Genomic DNA, 18,483 nt, shown 5'->3' with positions numbered 1-18,483 from the left:
TGTTCTTATCTGACTTGCCTAGCTAAATAAAATGTACAAACGTCATAGTAATAAGTGTCATGGTGACGTTGGCTAACAGCTCATGCGCAGAACTGCGCAAATGCAGGCCATCATATCAGAGGCACTCATGATGAAAATGAAAACATGTCACTTTCATTAGGTTGGTTGGACCGTTGGAGTAATAACATGTTCAACTTTAAGACATTGGTTTGAATTTAGGTTGTGCCTTTAGATTTCGAGAAAAAAAATCGACTTGCTCCGTTTAGCGAAGGGCTTAGATGAGAAACTGTGGCACCGTCTTGACTTTGTTACATGTGAGTGATATGGACAATGAAGGTGACTAACAAACTTTAAAAATATGACCCACCCAATGGTTTTCTCTGAGTATATTTCATACTTTAAACGAATTGATTAATCCAGGTTCAAGTTGATGGACAAACATAATCTTTAGGATGTTTTACTGTAGTTTTTGGTTGAATTTGTGTCTCGGCCTTGGGGTACACACCAGTGCCTAGGCTTCAAAAACTACCCCGACCACACGCACTTTCAGATGTTCGTAAACCAATCACCTCACAGAACGCAGACACACCTCCTGGGCTCACTGACATAAATAATTCCTTCAGGCAGGGAGTACAGTATGATACCAAAACTAAATGATCTGTTTTAGCTATACGTCCAAACTAAATCCGTGCTTTACTAAATTTGCTACCCAGAGGCAGTCAGTAAAGGCTGATATATAGTTTTTCGAAGTCTGAGGACATATAGCGCTGTCCTTTTCGAGAGTAAAAAGCTAAGGTGTCTTAGGGGGTGGTATTTAATGTGCAATGTACTGTTTTAGCTAGTGATGGAGGGGATCAATACAAGTTACATATAATGTTTTATGAAATATCGTATCATTTTGACAATATTGCAATATTTTTGTGCTAGATGGCTGTATCCTGCACCAAAACTGCAGTATTTTTTCCTTCATAGCTTGTTTTCCATCTTTTTACGTATGGAGAAATTTGTTTTCAGCACTTATTTCCATGACTGACCAACACTCGTTTTCTCATGGCTTTCTCTTGTTCCTCTTCAGAAGACATATGGTGAGAAATATCGAAACGCAGTAAAATCACAGTATCGAATTGCAATACATATAGAATCGTGAGAATCGCTACATATATACATTGCGTCTTATCGTGATAATATTGTATCGTGAGGTTCCTGGCATTTCCCAGCCCTAGTTTCTTAGCCCAGTTATATTTCACTTCCCGATTACAAATAAAAGGCCACCCTTGTCCTCTGTACGGATTTTTCTACCAGTAGTCCTTAGAGTAATCTACATCCCAAAGAATACAACTGCTTCATTGTCCTTGTGACCCTTCTTGACTCTGGTTCCAAGCATTTAGTGTCTGATTGGCAATAGAAACACTTCTGAAGCAGGCCATTTATCACCAGCAGCCAAATCCTGTTCAGTTCGTTAATAAAATTCCAAAACAGTAGGTTGACTAGCTGTTCAAAATGAGTAATCTTTTGAGCTGCTTCTCTTCTAATTACTTCAGTGTTCACCGCTCTGTTACATTGTACCGTATTTGTCAGGCTGGTTTTTAAATGTATGAATGGATTTCATAGTATGCTCAACCCAGAGTCTGTCTAATCTCGAAGGAGATTGGGTATCAATGTTGTGCTAGGGCACCATTCTGTTTCTGCCTGTTCCGGTTTATCGCCATCTTGGCAAAGGCAACAGTCGTGCAATCAAACTGGTCTATACGTGAGTACAATAACTACGAACAGTGTATCTTTATGAAGATATATTTATTGCTAGCTTGATATGCCTTCTACAAGCGTGAGATAGACGCTTTCCTCGTGAACCCACAAATTCTCACAGGCCCTCATTAGCATATGGCCAATCGAGATACAATATGCAAATAACGCCACAGCAACAACATAAAATTGTTGAACGTATAAACAGTCAAACTTGACTTGTGGTTTTATTAGTTTGGTTTATGTCCTTCTCTTGTGCCTCCCTAAAGAGTTTGGCAACCCTATGCCTTAACAGGAGTGGCTGCTACTGTGTGTGTGGTTGGCTGTATGTGGCTCACATGGCTTGTGGCTTTAGGACACGTGTCTACCCTGAAGGAAGACTCCAAAGCACAGGTTACATTCTTTGTTTTCTTCTGATGCTTCCGAGAACTGGAATATGTCCTCAGACAGAGAGATCATCAACCTCATATAATTACTTATATAATCCCATTTAGTAATTTAATCGGTTCTCTGTAAATGTGATCAACCTGTCCAGGTTATCAGTCTAACTACTCCCCTGTGACACCAAATAAAACGGTGACATTAATGGCTCCCCTTGACTCTGTCATCTCCAGGAACCTCCAGCAGGACTACCTAAGCACATTATACGGATCATGAGGTAGTACATTACTACAGTTACACTGTACTAACCAGGGACCATGAATAGCTTCGATACTCAAATTACTCATGTGACTAGTGTCCAAACTGTCTGCCACTAATTGACTACACTCTGCAGCTGCTGTCCACTCACAACTTCAAGAATGTTTTCTCAAACTTCTATTTTTAACTCGCACTGTTAGATTGCTGGGGTTTGCATTATGGCTGCACCATGGCAGCCTCAATCCACCACATCCATGGATTCATTCACTATTAGGTATACCAGGGGTGGGAAATAATTTTGAGTTGAGGGCCACATCAGGATTTCTAAATTCAGTGGAGGGCCAACCAATTTGTTTGTCAAAACCAATTTGTGGGCCAGAAAAGGGCCAGTTATTTGAAAACGTATAGGTCCATTATAACTTTCCATCTAGTTTTAGATGTTCAACAGTGGCCTGGAGTGTTTAATTAACCCAAAATACCCCCCCCCCCCCCCCCCCCCCCAACACAGACACAATAAGAGATGGCCGTATGTTAACCACCCCGGATGTACAGTGACTTCAGAAATTATTTATACCCCTAAACTGATTCCACATTTTGTTGTGTTACAGCCTGAATTCAAAATTGATTGGATTCTTCAAGCTCTGTCAAGTTGGTTGTTGATCATTGCTAGACAGCCATATTCAAGTCTTGCCATAGATTTTCAAGCAGATTTAAGTCCAATATGTAACTAGGCCACTCAGGAACATTCATTGTCGTCTTGGTAAGCAACTCCAGTGTATATTTGGCCTTGTGTTTTAGGTTATTGTCATACCAAAATATTAATTTGTCTCCAGTGTCTGTTGGAAAGCAGACTGAACCAGGTTTTCCTCTAGGATTTTTCCTGTGCTTAGCTCGGTAGCATTTATTTTTATCCTAAAATACTCCCTAGTCCTTGTTGTTGACAAGCATACTCATAACATGATTCAGCCACCACCATGCTTGAAAATATGAAGAGTGGTACTCAGTAATGTATTGTGTTGGAGTTTTCCCAAACATAACGCTTTGTATTCAGGACATAATATAATTTCACTTTGAAATGATGGGTTATTGTGTGGAGGCCAGTAATACAACATGTGGAAAAAGTCAAGGGTTGTGAATATTTTCTGAAGGTACTGTATACAGTACAGTACTTCACACAATTAGAGACACACAAAAAATACGTACGTGACCGACAAATATGAATGGAGGGGGTAGGGGCAGAGTGGTTTAATCAAGCCTGAGCCACCTTTGTCCCAGCACAATTCCACTGTTGTTGACCCTTTCTTGAAGGAGTGTAGCGTTATAAAACTATACTGTAGCTAATGTTATCACCTAGGGAAGGATGTGTATCAGCTAAGTGTGTTTTGTCCAAGAGGTAGAAAAAACAGAGGTGAAATGACAGTACATGTGTTTGACAGGTTTATATAGCCTTGGAGCACAGGAGGTTGGTGGCACCTTAATTGGGGAGGATGGGCTCGTGGTAATGGCTGGAGCGGAATTAGTGGAATGGTATTAAATACATCAAACACACAGTTTCCATGTGATTGATAACATTCCATTAGCGCCGTTCTAGCCATTATTATGAGCCGTCCTCCCCTCAGAAGCCTCCACTGCCTTGGAGATGAGACTAAACAAAAAACCTATGGAAATTGTTATTTTACATTAAATTACTCTACATTCTTAGTTTATAAACTTTGGTATGAAGAGTTGGAGGCTAAAGTTCTCTGAGTCTTAATGGACTCCAAGAATGAACATTGGGGGGCAAGGGGTAGTGTCATGGTGAGGTCATGGAGAAATTCATGATCAGGCCAGTTGACTCTTTGGCCCGAGGTTAGGGGTGTGGCTCTGCAGGGTTAGGTAGACGGTATGATGCAACATTAGTAGAGATGTCATGTTTGTTGGGTGTCTACGCAGGATAAAAAAAGAAACTTCTCCCAGCCCGAACCAGTGCTTCCATCCAGAATAAGTTTGGTGGGAGGAGCTATAGGAGGACAGGCTTATTGTAATGGCTGGAATGGAGTAAATAGAACAGAGTCAAACATGTGGTTTCCATATGTTTGATGTATGATACCATTCAATTTATTCCATTCTAGCCATTATAATGAGCCAGTCCTCCTAAAGCTCCTCCCACCAGCCTCCTCTGGTGTATGGATGACACTAATCTAATCTGTCTGTCTTTTTCATTACCTCTCAAAGCCCATAGGTCTGTGGCCCCAGGGCAACTTCTCTAGCTACAAAAATACAATTTATAGGGTTATGCAATGCGGTTACGTGAATCATAAAAACATAATTAATTTTACCATGGATTTTTATGCTTTTGTAAATTATAATATAAGGAACTTTTGATATCTATGCATCTCTGATCTCATCCAGTATCTCAATTTAATGGAGCTACACTCTGGTTTTATTTTTACAATTCCGTCATTGCTAGAGGAATATTGTTGTCTAGTCAGTCATGCAGTCTTAACATGTGAACCTTTTATAACACAGGAGTCCAAAGGGGGTGCGGGGTGGCATGAGTCCAAAGGCGGGTGGCCTTGTTCCACCAATACCATCACAGAGACCACTCTTCCTGGAAAGGGGTTTTATGTAACAGCAACAAAGACTGGCCAGACATGTGGCCCTGGGATAAAGTTTACATATTTTCATGCATTGCTGAAAACAATGAATTAATCGCCCACAAATGGTGGGAATCAGCAGTTTGTCCACTGGAATGTTAGTTCTAATCTGCCTTTCTATTTTACTTTGGATGGGATTGTTGAGTCCCTTAGAAACAAGTTGTACCACAGCTCTAGGAAAAAACATTAATAAGTTAGTTCTTTAATCTAATCTCTAACAAAGTTTCCATACCTTGCACATAGAGTTGTATAGAGGACTCTAGTGCCCCCAAAAATATTTTAGTATGGGCAGCGCCACTGAGGACCATTTTGAAGTAGTCAACTGGGTAGGACTTCCTATGGGTTAGGGAAGGATCACATAATTCTATCCAGGTCATCAGGAGGGATCAGCCAATGAATTATACTTGTGAGAAAACATTCCATAAATGCAGGTGGCAGTACATTTCCAACCTTGGCTTTATACCTGTTCAAACAACACACTCCAAGTGACAGTATGCACCCTTTTAGTTTGTTTACCAATTTATAGAAGTTGTAGATGAAAATTGGCTACTTCAAAATGGAAATGGCCTCAATGGCACTGTCGTGCGATCACAGATGCCATAATGGGAAAGATACGTTGCGATCTCTATACAACTGTATGACCTTGCATTAATGAACTAGTGTCAGTAGGCCTGTGGTATGAATGGAGGTTAGCCATGTGACTTCTTAGGGTTGCAGGATACTATCACTCTGGTTCAATGGCTGACTCTGGTTACACAACTTAGCCATGCTAGTCAATTTTCCAAAATAAGGAACCAAAAAAGTTTTCCAAAATAAGTAACATTACGGTGCAATACTTATCATTATTTGATGGGTATGACAGTGTTGAGGGGATTTAACTCAAATGCATTTGTGTAAACCTAGTCTAAACATGTTCACACCTGTCATTATTGAAAGCGGAATTGTAACCGTATAAATAGGGGAATGGTGTAAGAGCATCAAGGAGAATAGATGGAAAAATACAAGTTGGATCAATTTTGTTGTATTGAACATCAAACTGGAACATTTAAGTGCCCTGTCTAAGTAAAAATGATAGATGCTTCCCCCTAGTGACAAATAGTAACATTACATTGCCCCTAGAGAGAAGTGAGTTATTTTCCCATTATACAGGCCTGTACTTTCTGTTCACTCCATAACATTCACTCATCTAATCTGGCCATATAATTTAGGATTGCATGAAGCACATCGTCTGGAATTTCAACCATGACAATGACCTTATCCCCCACACTAATGGTACAGCCCTCACCATACATCACCCAGGCCGTAAATTAAAACATTGACCTGGAACATTTTTTTTTTGTGTTAGAGAAGGATAGAGTAACGTACAGTCTCGTTCACCTTTAACAAAACTGTGTACTCACACACTAAATCTGCATACAGTGAACATCCAACCACTTTTTGTAAATAAATATACAAACACCTTTGGAAAATAAATATTTAATATATGTAATACTGAAACAATAAGGATCTCTCCAGAAAATGACAGTATAAAAAAATAAAACTCTTAGAACATATAGGCCAATCAAAAATAAATTACATTAGAGAAGTCATGACCATGGCACATTTTTACACAAACAAGAATCTGCTATGACCAATTGATTTGCTCTCCTGCCTTAGTCATATTGAGTCATCACAAAACACAACCATATTGTTTCAGTCACAGTGACCTCAAATGTAACCCTGCAGACAGCAAATCAAAATGGTCACTTTTTCATGAAAACAACAAAAAAACAACTGCAATGACATCCCAGTCGCAGCACTTTGCTAAATAAAATGTAAACACAAGAGGCTGGTGGCACCTTAATTGGGGAGGACGGGTTTGTGGTAATGGCTGGAGCGTAATGGGTGGAATGGTATCAAATACATCAATCACATAGTTTCCATGTGTTTGATGCCATTTCACTTGCTCCATTCCAGCCATTAAAATGAGCCATCCTCCCCTCAGCGAGCCTCCAATGGATTTAAACCACATCCATATAAACAAAAAGTACATTTTGTAAACACAGCACACTTTCTATGGGGAAGAGGATGTCACTGTGTGGTGATAAAGACACATTCACAGGGGTGACGTCACAGTTTCTGGGGATTAGGGCCTCTTATCAACATGCATACATTTCAAACTAAATTCTGGCGTACGTGGAGATTCTAGGATTTGCATGCAAACAAATTATTGGGATTTATCAAACATTCGCACAGAACAAATACAGAGCATGTTTTCATTGGTAAATCAGAGCTATACCATATGTGTGTGTGAACGAGCGCTACAACTCCGCTGGGAAAATGCCCTCCATTCACCTTTTATGGTAACAACAACGCCCTCATTTGCTGTATTATTTGGAGATGTTGGAACTGGGCCGTGATAGTTGCTAAAGGAAAGTGCAATGGCAAATGTGATCACATTTCTGTAGAGGTGTGGGCAGAATGTTTTCATCTTTTGCAGTTACTTTTTTTAAACAAATAATGCATGACGTCTACAGTGAGAAAAGGCCACGCATTCTGCAAGACTGATTTTCTATTGAACAATTTCGAAGTAAATTCTGTTTACAGTCCACGTCTATGCAAAATATGAATTGTTGTGAAATATTTTGTTTATCAATACATGATTGTGAGTCTATCTCCGTGGTATAGGCGTTGAGATTAAACAGGCTATTATGTCGTGCTCCTATCGCACAGCAATACTGTAGCCTAACCATACTGTCATAGGCTACCGGTCTATTTACTTTCTAGCATGGTTGGCCATTGAATGAGTGATGGATAAATGGTAGCATAATATTTTATGTAGCGGGCATTTCAGAAAAGGAGAGACATGCCCTGCAATAAGATTATGATTTAGGCTTATATAATAAAGTAAAAAATATATTGGGTTACATGCTGCTATGCAATCTTTTTACCAATGACAAATGCATCTGTTTTATAATTAGGCCTATAGGTTTTAATGATATTAGCCTACCATTATTATAATTCCTGTGCATCAAACACCTCAATTTCCCTCAAAATAACAATATTTGCTTGCAATACAGTTGATCAGACAACAACTAGAAGTTGTGGGTACGCATGGTCTGAGATTTGCGTGGGAATAGTTCAAAATGTATAAATACCAACCTTTGCGGGAAAACTGTCGCATGCAAGGTTTGTGTGCACGCACCCTTGAAACTGCTGCACGCAGCGGTCTAAGGCACTGCATCTCAGTGCTAGAGGCGTCACTACAGACCCTGGTTCGATCCTGGCCTGTATCACAACTGGCTGTGATCGGGAGTCCCTTTGGGCGGCGCTCAATTGGCCCAGTCTCGTCCAGGTTAGGGGAAGGTTTGGCCGGGGTAGGCAGTCATTGTAAAATAAGAATTTGTTCTTAACTGACTTGCCTAGTTGAAATAAAGGTTCAATAAAAAAAGGAGGCCTCTGGTGGGTGTGGGGGGGTAATATGGCCAAAATATCACATCACAGTATTAAAAAAAAAGTGGACGGTATTTTATGTTTTTGAATAATAAAAGCTCAAAATGTTATTTATGAGTAGTATACGACTCTAGGGTGGAAACATACATTCTAAGTGATTTCAATGGGTCTTTCTCCATTCAGATTGTTTTATACTGTTCAATTTAACTTAAACACCCCCCCCCCCCCCCAAAAAAAACAAAAATCTGCATTTTAATACATTTCTGCATTCGTTGCACTCATTTGAGATCATTTCCACGTAAGGCTGCACGATATGGGCAAACAATCTATGCCTTATTTTTAACCAAATGTTGCAATTGCAATTTGACTTGCGATTTAGAGAAAACACTTGGGTCAAGTGTTGGAATTATGGAAATAGAATGATTATTCTAATTCTATAGTTAGAATAATAGTTGGCACTTTGAATACAGTGTTGTTTGACCTGACAATGAATGAAAATGCCAGGGAGGAGTTATTGTGACAGGGTAGGAACTAGGAACAAAAGTGTTGATAAGTTTTTCTAGGGGACCCTTCAATCTGTGGCTACATTGAATGTTTTCTCTTAGCTTCTTAATGTAGCTAACATTCTTGCTTCCTCTTTGATTTAGAAGATACTGTTCCACAAACATGCTCTTTTAGGTCTACACTATCACTGGTATTATCAGGCTGTATATCTAATTACGTTTGCTCTGATTCAGTACATTTATTAGCTAGCTAGCAATTAGCATTAATGGCTAACAGGATTTATGCCCAACTTGCTAAGAAAAGTCAAACTAGCTGTTTACAGATATAAGAAACTTTAACTAATAGTGTAATTATATAATGCTTGTGGATTTACATTAAGAAGCAAAATGAAACAACAATGTTAATGACAACAATGGTGTTATGTGCTGCATTGACCATGCAGAAGGTGAAGTAAAACTCCAAGCCAGTCCATGTATCAATACTGGTATATTGTAAAATACAGTATACTGCCCAGCCTTACCCTGGTGTGGCTCAGATAGGGGCCCATGTTCTCAGCTCTGTCCTTTGGAGCAGGTTGACAGCCAATGGTCCATTCAACCACAAGACAACGGCAGTTTCACAGGGCCCCTTACAGACATGACCCAGGGTCAGAGATGCCAGCCCAATACAAGAGATGTGAGGACGGCTCCATTTCTACCCTTCTGTAAGTCAGTCTTTTCCCCATGGTTGTACACTAGCACAGAGGGGGCTGTGTGACGTCATTCAGATCCTGGTTGACAGTCCCTCAGAATGTGGGTCCACAGTAGTCCTCTGCTACTAGCATTCATTACATACAGGAAGAGGGTTGGCTGGAGGGTAAACAGAGGCCTCTGACTCCTCCTCTCCCCTCATCACTGTTAACTTAATTCACTTCCTTCAGCGTTTGTCCAGACGTTTATCCATTTCCTTTCGAACCCGGGACTGCAGTGCCACCCTCATGGCTGAGTCCAGAACATTATTCTCTGCTACACGCTCCACCACCCTCTCTGGCTTGTCCTCCTAAGAGACAGGAAACAGGTCACGAGGGCACAGGATGAGCACCATCATAAAAATATAGACAATAGACAGACAGACAGACCTTGTGTACAATGAAGGAGGTGACACAGCCAGAGTCAGCCAGGTAGTCCAGCCAGAAGAGTTCAGTTCCATGGGTCTCTGGCTCTGTACTCGACCCACTCTCATTCCACTCTTCAGTCTCTGCACCCACTCCTGGCTCAGATCCATCTGGAGACACATACATACATACACATCACCACTAAACTGTGTCTTCCAAGTTGACAGAAGTTCATAATAGCAGCAGTGTTTTCTTACTTCCACGTCGAGGATGGTACACTTGGATATCTGGCCGGCGGGGGCGTCGGGGGGTAGTGGTGAGCCTGGCCCTCTGACGCTCATTGGCCTGCTTTACCTGCTTATCATAGTCATCTCTGCAAGACATCAAAGTGATAAGTCAGTGTCTGAATCTTGCAGTAAGAGAAACATGATTTATATCAATTAGAGAGTAACAAGGCAATTTAATTCAAACCATTGGAATGATTGTGAGTGTCCAACTTCTAACAATATCCATGATGGTTGTAGTTTGTACACAGCAGAGAGCAATATCTGTTAATTGTATTGATACTCTGAAGAGGGGCAGTTCTCTGTTAGACGTTGTGCGCATGCCCAGTAGAGGTTGGAGTGAGTAGGCGTACTAGCGATGAATTTCAACATTATCAAGAAAACCCTCGAAACTAAACAACTGCACGCTCTCATAATTGATTACATTGACAAAATAGATCGACAAATATACACCCCGCACGGCATGTTAGCTCAGATTAGTGATTCACCTGGCAATCTGGTTCCTTCGAATGTGGTGTAAGAAACCATGGCTCATGTCCAAACGACCCGTACGTTTATATTTGAGCTCTTGTTCTTCATCATCGCGCAAAATCTCCATCGTGAGAGATGATGGACAATGTATTTAGTATTTAAGATGGAACATTAGTACTTCTTTATATGCACAACACCACAAGCTGCATCATAACGTTAATCAATCTTTCAAAGGGATTTACCACTAGTTATCACATCCACTAAGTCAAAATTGGCTATCGTAAAAACGAATCAAAACAAAAAAGAACAAGCTTTTTATCTTAATTTAATGTTATGGTTAGCCATTGATTATCATTGTGTTTAAGATGAGGTTTAAAAATCACATTTTAAAAAGATAAAAATAATAAATAGGCGGGGTGTATGACTTTGTGACTGTGGTAACTAGTGACGACCATTCCAAAGTGGGCTGGGCTGCTATCTAACTGGAATTGCACACGGAGTTACGAGCTTGTCCATAATTCATTTTTTTCGGATCAAGCTTCTACCCCTGCAAATGATTTTTTTTTCTTTCACATTTTTAATCCTCATGAATTATATTATTTAAAGTTGTTTGAAGATGTCTAACACTATTCAATCTCAGCCGTTCTGTTTTTGCCAGAGTCAACTTGAAAATGTGGGGTTAAACTCTGGTTGGCCATTTTGATATTGAAACCGGGAGTTTTGGAGGTGTGCAATCAGTAAAATCAACGCAACCCTGGATTTAGTTATTATTATCAGCTCTGTTTTTTCATATATTAACACGATGGTCTCTGTAAAACGGGAGAGAGAACTTGACTTGGAAGACGATGAAGGTAGTTAACGATTTCAAACCGTGTATAACCTAACGCAAGCTAGTAACAAGCTGGTGTTTATTTCCAAACGTATATATTAATGTTTGTTTGCCCAGTTAGCTAGTTAACCTAAATAACATTGTTGGTAGGTAGCTAGTTCTAGCTGACTAATGTATTGTTAACTAGATAAGATCCCAGCATCAAGTGTCCGTCTAGCTTTGCCAGAAGATACCGACCCTACCGTTACGCTTGTTTACACTGAGCTGCACAGGGGTTGGAACGCAATACATTAAGACACTTATTCTTTAATCAATCGAATGTATTTATTTATAAAGCCCTTTTTACATCAGCAGATGTCAAAATGCTATACAGAAACCCAGCCTAAATCTCCAAACAGCAAACAATGCAGATGTAGAAGCATGGTGGCTAGGAAAACTCCCTAGAAAGGTGTGAACCTAGGAAGAAACCAAGATGGGAACCAGGCTCTGAGTGGTGGCCAATCCTCTTCTGACTGGGCCGGGTGGAGATTATAAGAGTACATGGCCATTTAAAGCTAGATTGTTCTTCAAGATATTCAAATGTTCATAGATGACCAGCAGGATCACATAATAATCACAGTGGTTGAGGAGGGTGTAAAAGGTCAGTACCTCAGGAGTAAATGCCAATTGGCTTTTCATAGCTGACCATCCAGAGGTTGAGACAGCAGGTGTGGTAGAGAGAGAGTTGAAAACAGCAGGTCCAGAACAAGGTAGCACGTCTGGTGAACAGGTCAGTTGAAACTGGAGCAGCAGCACGACCAGGTGTACTGGGGACAGCCAGGTAGTCCTGAGGCATGATCCTAGGGCTCAGGTCCTCCGGCAGGGAGAGAGGGAGCATACTTAAATTCACACAGGACACCAGATAAGACAGGAGACAGGGATGGGTCGGGGGACACTGTGGCCCCGTCCGACAATGCCCCCAGACAGGGTCAACCAGGCAGGATATTACTTTGCCAAAGCACAACCCCCAAACCACCAGAGGGATATCAACTTACCACCAACCTACTACGCTGAGACAAGGCTGAGTATAGCCCACGAAGATCTACTCCACCGCACTAACCAGAGGGGGCGCAAAACCGGACAGGAAGATCACGTCTGAGACTCAGCCCACTTCTATGGTATATTGCCGATCGCACAATTTAATGTGCATCCCGCCACCTACTGTGCAGGGTGAAAACAGGATTCCCCAAAAAACGTAACAAAAAAATTACCTAAACGAACCAACTTTTCTGTTAAAAAATAAAACGGATCTGATCCCTACACAGGCTCAGAGGGAACCTGGGAAGGCTGGTCTTCCGGAGCCAGTACCCCTTGCAAGTCTTCAGATGTAAAATCATTACGTCCCAAAAACGTTTCTGCCGCAGCCACAATAATGTCCAGACTTCTTTGAGACTTGTGCCGTACAGTTTATAACTGTGGCAATGAACACCACAAAATCCACCTTTATCTTTTGACTGGCAGCAAACATTTACTACAGGCTGTGGTGCATCCAATACCATATCTTCATTAGCTTCACTTTTCTCAATTATGAGAGCTCAGTGCAATCTTCCTCTGTTCTTCAGAAATACAATTAATCAAAATAAGACCACTCCTGGTCACTCTGACAGACTCCACTTTTCCCAGGGCATATTTCACGATTTTCAACTCCTCAAATGGGTCTCCCACATATGTATCCTTACTCAACAAACGCATCCCAACAAGAAGCGATTCATTATCATACATACACATATCCTCTAATTTCCTTTTTGTTCCAGTTTTCGCTACTACTGTTGGCCATTCAGAACATTCGTCTTCACCAACTTTGCTCGATGCGCTGCTTGATTCGAACAAGGCATCCACTTCCGCCATCTTTCTTCCAACAGGAGTTGAAGTATCAACTGTGTTCCTGTCATGACATTGCACATGTAAAAAAAACTACATTAAGACACATTGGAGCCTGTGTGAGAAATGGGGTCAGAAACGATGATGTATATAATCCCTGGATTGCTGATGCTATGTATTGGCTGTTGAGAGGCTTTAGTCACCGGTCGGCCATATTGGTACTCCCCAGTAGGAGCAATCCTCCATAGGAATGAATGGAATTATACATTATTTCAGTTAAATGTTTTAAGAACAAAATTACATGTATTTAAGTGTTTGTTTTGTTGTAGTGGGGACAGTAACATAAATACTTTAAGGAAAATGTGTTATTATTTGTTTTTATGTTAAGCTCACATCGCAGTGCTAGCTGTGCCACTAGAGATTCTGGGTTCGAGTCCAGGCTCTGTTGCAGCCGGCCGCGACCGGGAGACCCATGGGGCGACGCACAATTGGCCCAGCGTCGTCCGGGTTAGGGGATGGTTTGGCCGACAGGGATTTCCTTGTCCCATCGCGCACTAGCGACTCCTGTGGCGGGCCGGGCGCAGTGCACGCTGACATGGTCGCCAGGTGTACGGTGTTTCCTCTCAACACATTGGTGCGGCTGGCTTCCAGGTTAAGTGGGCATTGTGTCAAGAAGCAGTGCAGCTTGGTTGTGTTTCGGAGGACACACGGCTCTTGACCTTCGCCTCTCCTGAGTCCGTATCTAGGGTTTATACATATCAGGTTGGAAAACGTAGCCATCATCATTGAGGTACATTTTCCAACTCATATCTCGCTCCGGCTCCACGGTGTCTTACGCTTCGATCACATTGACAGCGTCATTGCATTTTGGTATACCAGAATTACACTAATTTTCAATGAAACGCAGCGTTTGCCTTGCAGCTTTGCAGATGCAGTTTGCAGTGTGTTCGGTGGGGTGCATACCTATGTGTAGATGGCTTGACAGAAATGGTAGCAGAAGGTAAATGTTGAATTTTTGTTGCACACATATCCAGATGATGCTGCGTACTATTTTGCGCAATGACGCTGTCGGTGTGATCAAAGCGTTAATGTAACCATGACTGCGTTCCGAACTCAGCGCAGTTCAAGCGTAATGGTATAGTAAGTATCTTCTGGCAACTTCTAGCTAAGTTAGTGTTAGCCGGAAGCCTTTTGTAAACAGAAATCTCTGGTGTAACGTAGCTCATGTTAGCTAGATACCTACGATTGTTGTCATTGCTAGGCATCAAATTAGCGAGTTACACTGAATTGTTTGTTGACATGTTCTTTGTCTTATAGCTACAGTGCCTGTGAAAGTAGGCCGTTCATCCGAGGATCGCAGAAGTCGCCACTGTCCCTACCTTGACACAATCAATAGGTAACGTTAAACGTCCACTGGTTTTAACACTGAATGTGTAATATTTGTCATTCACCTCTAACACCTTTGTCTTCAGGAGTGTGCTGGACTTTGATTTTGAGAAGCTGTGCTCCATCTCGCTCTCCCACATCAACGTCTATGCTTGTCTCATCTGTGGGAAATACTTCCAAGGTAAAGCATCCAATACTTCAGATTAACGTTGTTACCTCCCTCCCTACCTAAGAAATGTTCAGAAATGATTTGACCTCGGCCTAAACTTGTGTGTGTGTGTCTTCCAGGTAGAGGTTTGAAGTCCCATGCCTATACTCACAGTGTGCAGTTCACCCACCATGTGTTCCTCAATCTGCACACACTTAAGTTCTACTGTCTGCCAGATAACTATGAGATCATTGACTCATCGCTGGAAGACATCACGGTGGGTCCACAGAGATGGGTTTGCACACATTAACCCTGTAATAAGAAAGACCATTTCAGAGGTGTCAGATGCATTAATTCAAACATGCACTTATTAAATGGTGCTAAACCAATAGTTCTGAAATAAAGTTGAACAGTTTATGTTCAGCCATGGTTTGTGCAATAATGGAGGTGGTCATATATTTTTGTTCTTTGTGTTTTAGTATGTACTGAAGCCCACATTCACCAGACAGCACATCTCTGGATTGGACAAGCAGGGAAAGCTGTATCGAGCTTATGATGGCACCACCTATCTGCCTGGCATAGTGGGGCTCAACAACATCAAGGCTAATGACTACGCTAATGTGGTGCTGCAGGTAAGACTGTTATCCACCACAGAGTATCCACTGGTGAATCAGACCACTCACCATTCACATGCTGCTAAACCTTTTCCTGTGTGATGATCATCCATGTGACTCAGTTGGTAGAGCATGGTGCTCGCAGCACCAGGGTTGTGGGTTCGATTTCCACAGAGGACCAGTACAAAAATGTATGCACTCAAAGTCGCTCTGGATAAGAGCGTCTGCTAAATTACTAAATTGTAAAATGATTATGGTGAACTGTCTTTAACCCTTCAGGCCCTGTCCAATGTGCCCCCACTGCGGAACTACTTTCTGGAAGAGGAGAATTACTGCGGTATCCGTAGGCCACCTGGTGACATCATGTTCCTGCTGGTGCAGCGATTCGGTGAGCTGATGCGCAAGCTGTGGAACCCCCGGAACTTCAAGGCCCACGTGTCGCCCCACGAGATGTTGCAGGCCGTAGTGCTGTGTAGCAAGAAGAACTTCCAGATCACCAAGCAAGGCAGGATTTTATTATATCACATTCATTTAGCCCGAGAGCCTTGTTTCTCAAGAACAAAATGTTTTTAGTACAGTAAAATGTATGTGTTGCCCTTTTGTTGCAAATAAACAAATCTGCTGATTGGTCTCTGTCCTGCAGGGGATGCTGTGGACTTTCTGTCCTGGTTCATGAACGCTCTGCACGGTGCACTGGGAGGAACCAAGAAGAAACCTTGTGAGTGGGAGGTGGAGGGGACTGATGACTGGGGTCGAGGGAGTGATGTTGGGGAAGGATATGACTTAATCCTTTTTCATTGTCCTTATCAGTCAGTGTTGTCTGCCTCACTGTACAACCTGTGAGATTAACAAAGATATCTCCCTCTTCTTTCCCATCTCTCGCCTATTGCCAATGTAGCAAGCCTCACCAAAGTGTTCCAAGGTTCCATGCGTATATTCTCCAAGAAGCTTCCTCACCCAGATTTGGCGAGTGGCTTATTGTCAGACCTTTGTAAAAGGAAGACGGCATCATTGTATCAAACTTTAAATCTTTACCTGTGAATTCATGACTTCAATATGATTACGTATTTTAAAAGCTAAATTGTTAATGTTACATGCCTTTCTCTCTCCAGCCACCAGAAGAGAAGGTGGCTCTGCTGTTGAAGGAGGAGTACCAGGAGGAGATGTCGGAGTCCACCTTCCTCTTCCTGACCCTTGACCTTCCCACAGCCCCACTGTACAAGGATGAGAAGGAGCAGCTCATCATCCCACAGGTCCCCCTCTTCAACATCCTGGCCAAGTTTAACGGCAACACAGAGAAGGTACTGCCCTCAAACTCCCACTTACATTAGCTCAGAGGATCAGCACTCCTATCTTCAAGCCAACCATCTCTCCCACCAAGTTAAATGAAAAGTAGCCTCAGAAGCAGGCTAGATGGAAACTAGTGATGCGTTGCCACTTATTAAGCCAAACGAATATTTTGCATGGATTGCTCTACCAACCAATGTTGTTCCTGAACATTTTTCTGACTTGCATCAAGCTAGCTAGCATAGGATACAAAACTAATGCTGCATAGACTATTAAAACAAAAGTGAGTGTTAACAGCCAGCGCTCCCATCCTAAGCAAAATCTTTCAAATGTCGAGTCAACGAGACAAGATTTGGAAGGATGACCTGTGAGACTTCAGCTTCTGTTTGACATAATCTTAAGTGCTTTATCACCTCTTTGCCCTTTCCTCTGATCCCTTCACACTCCTGTTTTCTTTTAGGAGTATAAAACCTACAAAGAGAATTTCCTCAAAAGGTTCCAGTTGCTCAAGCTGCCTCCCTATCTCATCTTCTGCATCAAGAGGTTCACCAAGAACAACTTCTTTGTGGAGAAGAACCCCACCATCGTCAACTTTCCCATCACGTAAGATACTGTGATACTTCCCCATGTACTCAGTGGTAATTTAGCATCATGCTCAGCCTGATGATTTCTTGTCTGTGTTTTTGACTCCTTGCATTTGCTCCTTGACCAGGAACGTAGACCTTCGTGAGTACCTGACAGAAGAGGCACAGGTCACAGAGAAGAACACCACCTATGACCTGGTGGCCAATGTGGTGCATGATGGGAAGCCCACTGAGGGGGCATACAGAATACATGTCCTGCATCATGTAAGCGACAGCTGCATTTTCAGGACTTTCACCTAGTGTACTCCAGTGGTGCACATTTGCAGAGCTTTAGATGTGCAGTATTTTATGACATTGTGAAATAAATACTCATCCTGTTCAGTTATTGGTGCTAATGTGTGCCTTTTTGTTTTTGGTCACTGAAGGGCACTGGGAAGTGGTACGAGCTCCAGGACTTGCAGGTGACAGATATCCTGCCCCAGATGATCACACTGTCAGAGGCCTACATTCAAGTAAGCTCCATTGTGTCACATTGACCACTGATTATACCATATGCTGTTCTCTAATTTACAGGTTTATGTCTAGATAAGTTCCTGACTCCCTGTAACTGTCAGTTGTGTTGATGTGTGGTTCTGTGTTCCAGATTTGGAAAAGAAGAGAGAACGAAGATGACACAACTAACCACACAGGGGCGTGAATAAGGCATTGAAAGATTGATTGTACAGGAGAGAGATGTCACATGCCGGCCAGTGGTCAGACGAACCCCAAAAAGCCACTAGAGTGGAACTGGACACTGTTCAAGATGACCTCAGGGTAAGTCCCCACCACATGAGGGACCAGGACTTTTTTTTGGTGGATTTTGGATAGAGAAAACAATGTCTACTAAACTTAACTGTAAATGGTGGAATAAACCAGCTTTGAAATGTCTGTTTCCAGTCATTAATATTATGATGTTTTACCTTTTTGGATGAAA

The 18,483-nt window shown here is 41.9% G+C and overlaps 2 protein-coding genes across 2 annotated transcripts; one reads left to right on the top strand and one right to left on the bottom strand.

The window, feature by feature from the left end:
- Positions 1–9,269: 9,269 nt before the first annotated feature.
- Positions 9,270–11,077, bottom strand: LOC115164458 (UPF0561 protein C2orf68 homolog). Its single transcript, XM_029716972.1, has 4 exons — positions 10,820–11,077; positions 10,305–10,420; positions 10,072–10,217; positions 9,270–9,992 (listed from the first exon to the last, which is right to left on the bottom strand). The coding sequence occupies exons 1-4, from the start codon at positions 10,927–10,929 to the stop codon at positions 9,870–9,872; spliced, it is 495 nt and encodes a 164-aa protein (XP_029572832.1). The 5' UTR covers positions 10,930–11,077; the 3' UTR covers positions 9,270–9,869.
- A 201-nt stretch (positions 11,078–11,278) lies between these two features.
- LOC115164456 (U4/U6.U5 tri-snRNP-associated protein 2) lies at positions 11,279–18,437 on the top strand. Its single transcript, XM_029716970.1, has 13 exons — positions 11,279–11,653; positions 14,809–14,887; positions 14,964–15,058; positions 15,166–15,302; positions 15,505–15,657; positions 15,919–16,144; positions 16,283–16,357; positions 16,538–16,605; positions 16,752–16,940; positions 17,387–17,529; positions 17,639–17,774; positions 17,936–18,022; positions 18,154–18,437. Exons 1-13 carry the CDS (start codon positions 11,605–11,607, stop codon positions 18,205–18,207), a joined length of 1,491 nt encoding a protein of 496 aa, XP_029572830.1. The 5' UTR covers positions 11,279–11,604; the 3' UTR covers positions 18,208–18,437.
- Positions 18,438–18,483: the final 46 nt, after the last annotated feature.

Source organism: Salmo trutta, chromosome 27 (assembly GCF_901001165.1).
Source record: "Salmo trutta chromosome 27, fSalTru1.1, whole genome shotgun sequence".
NCBI classification, from domain to species: domain Eukaryota; kingdom Metazoa; phylum Chordata; class Actinopteri; order Salmoniformes; family Salmonidae; genus Salmo; species Salmo trutta.
This window is presented reverse-complemented; position numbering and strand designations above follow the sequence as displayed.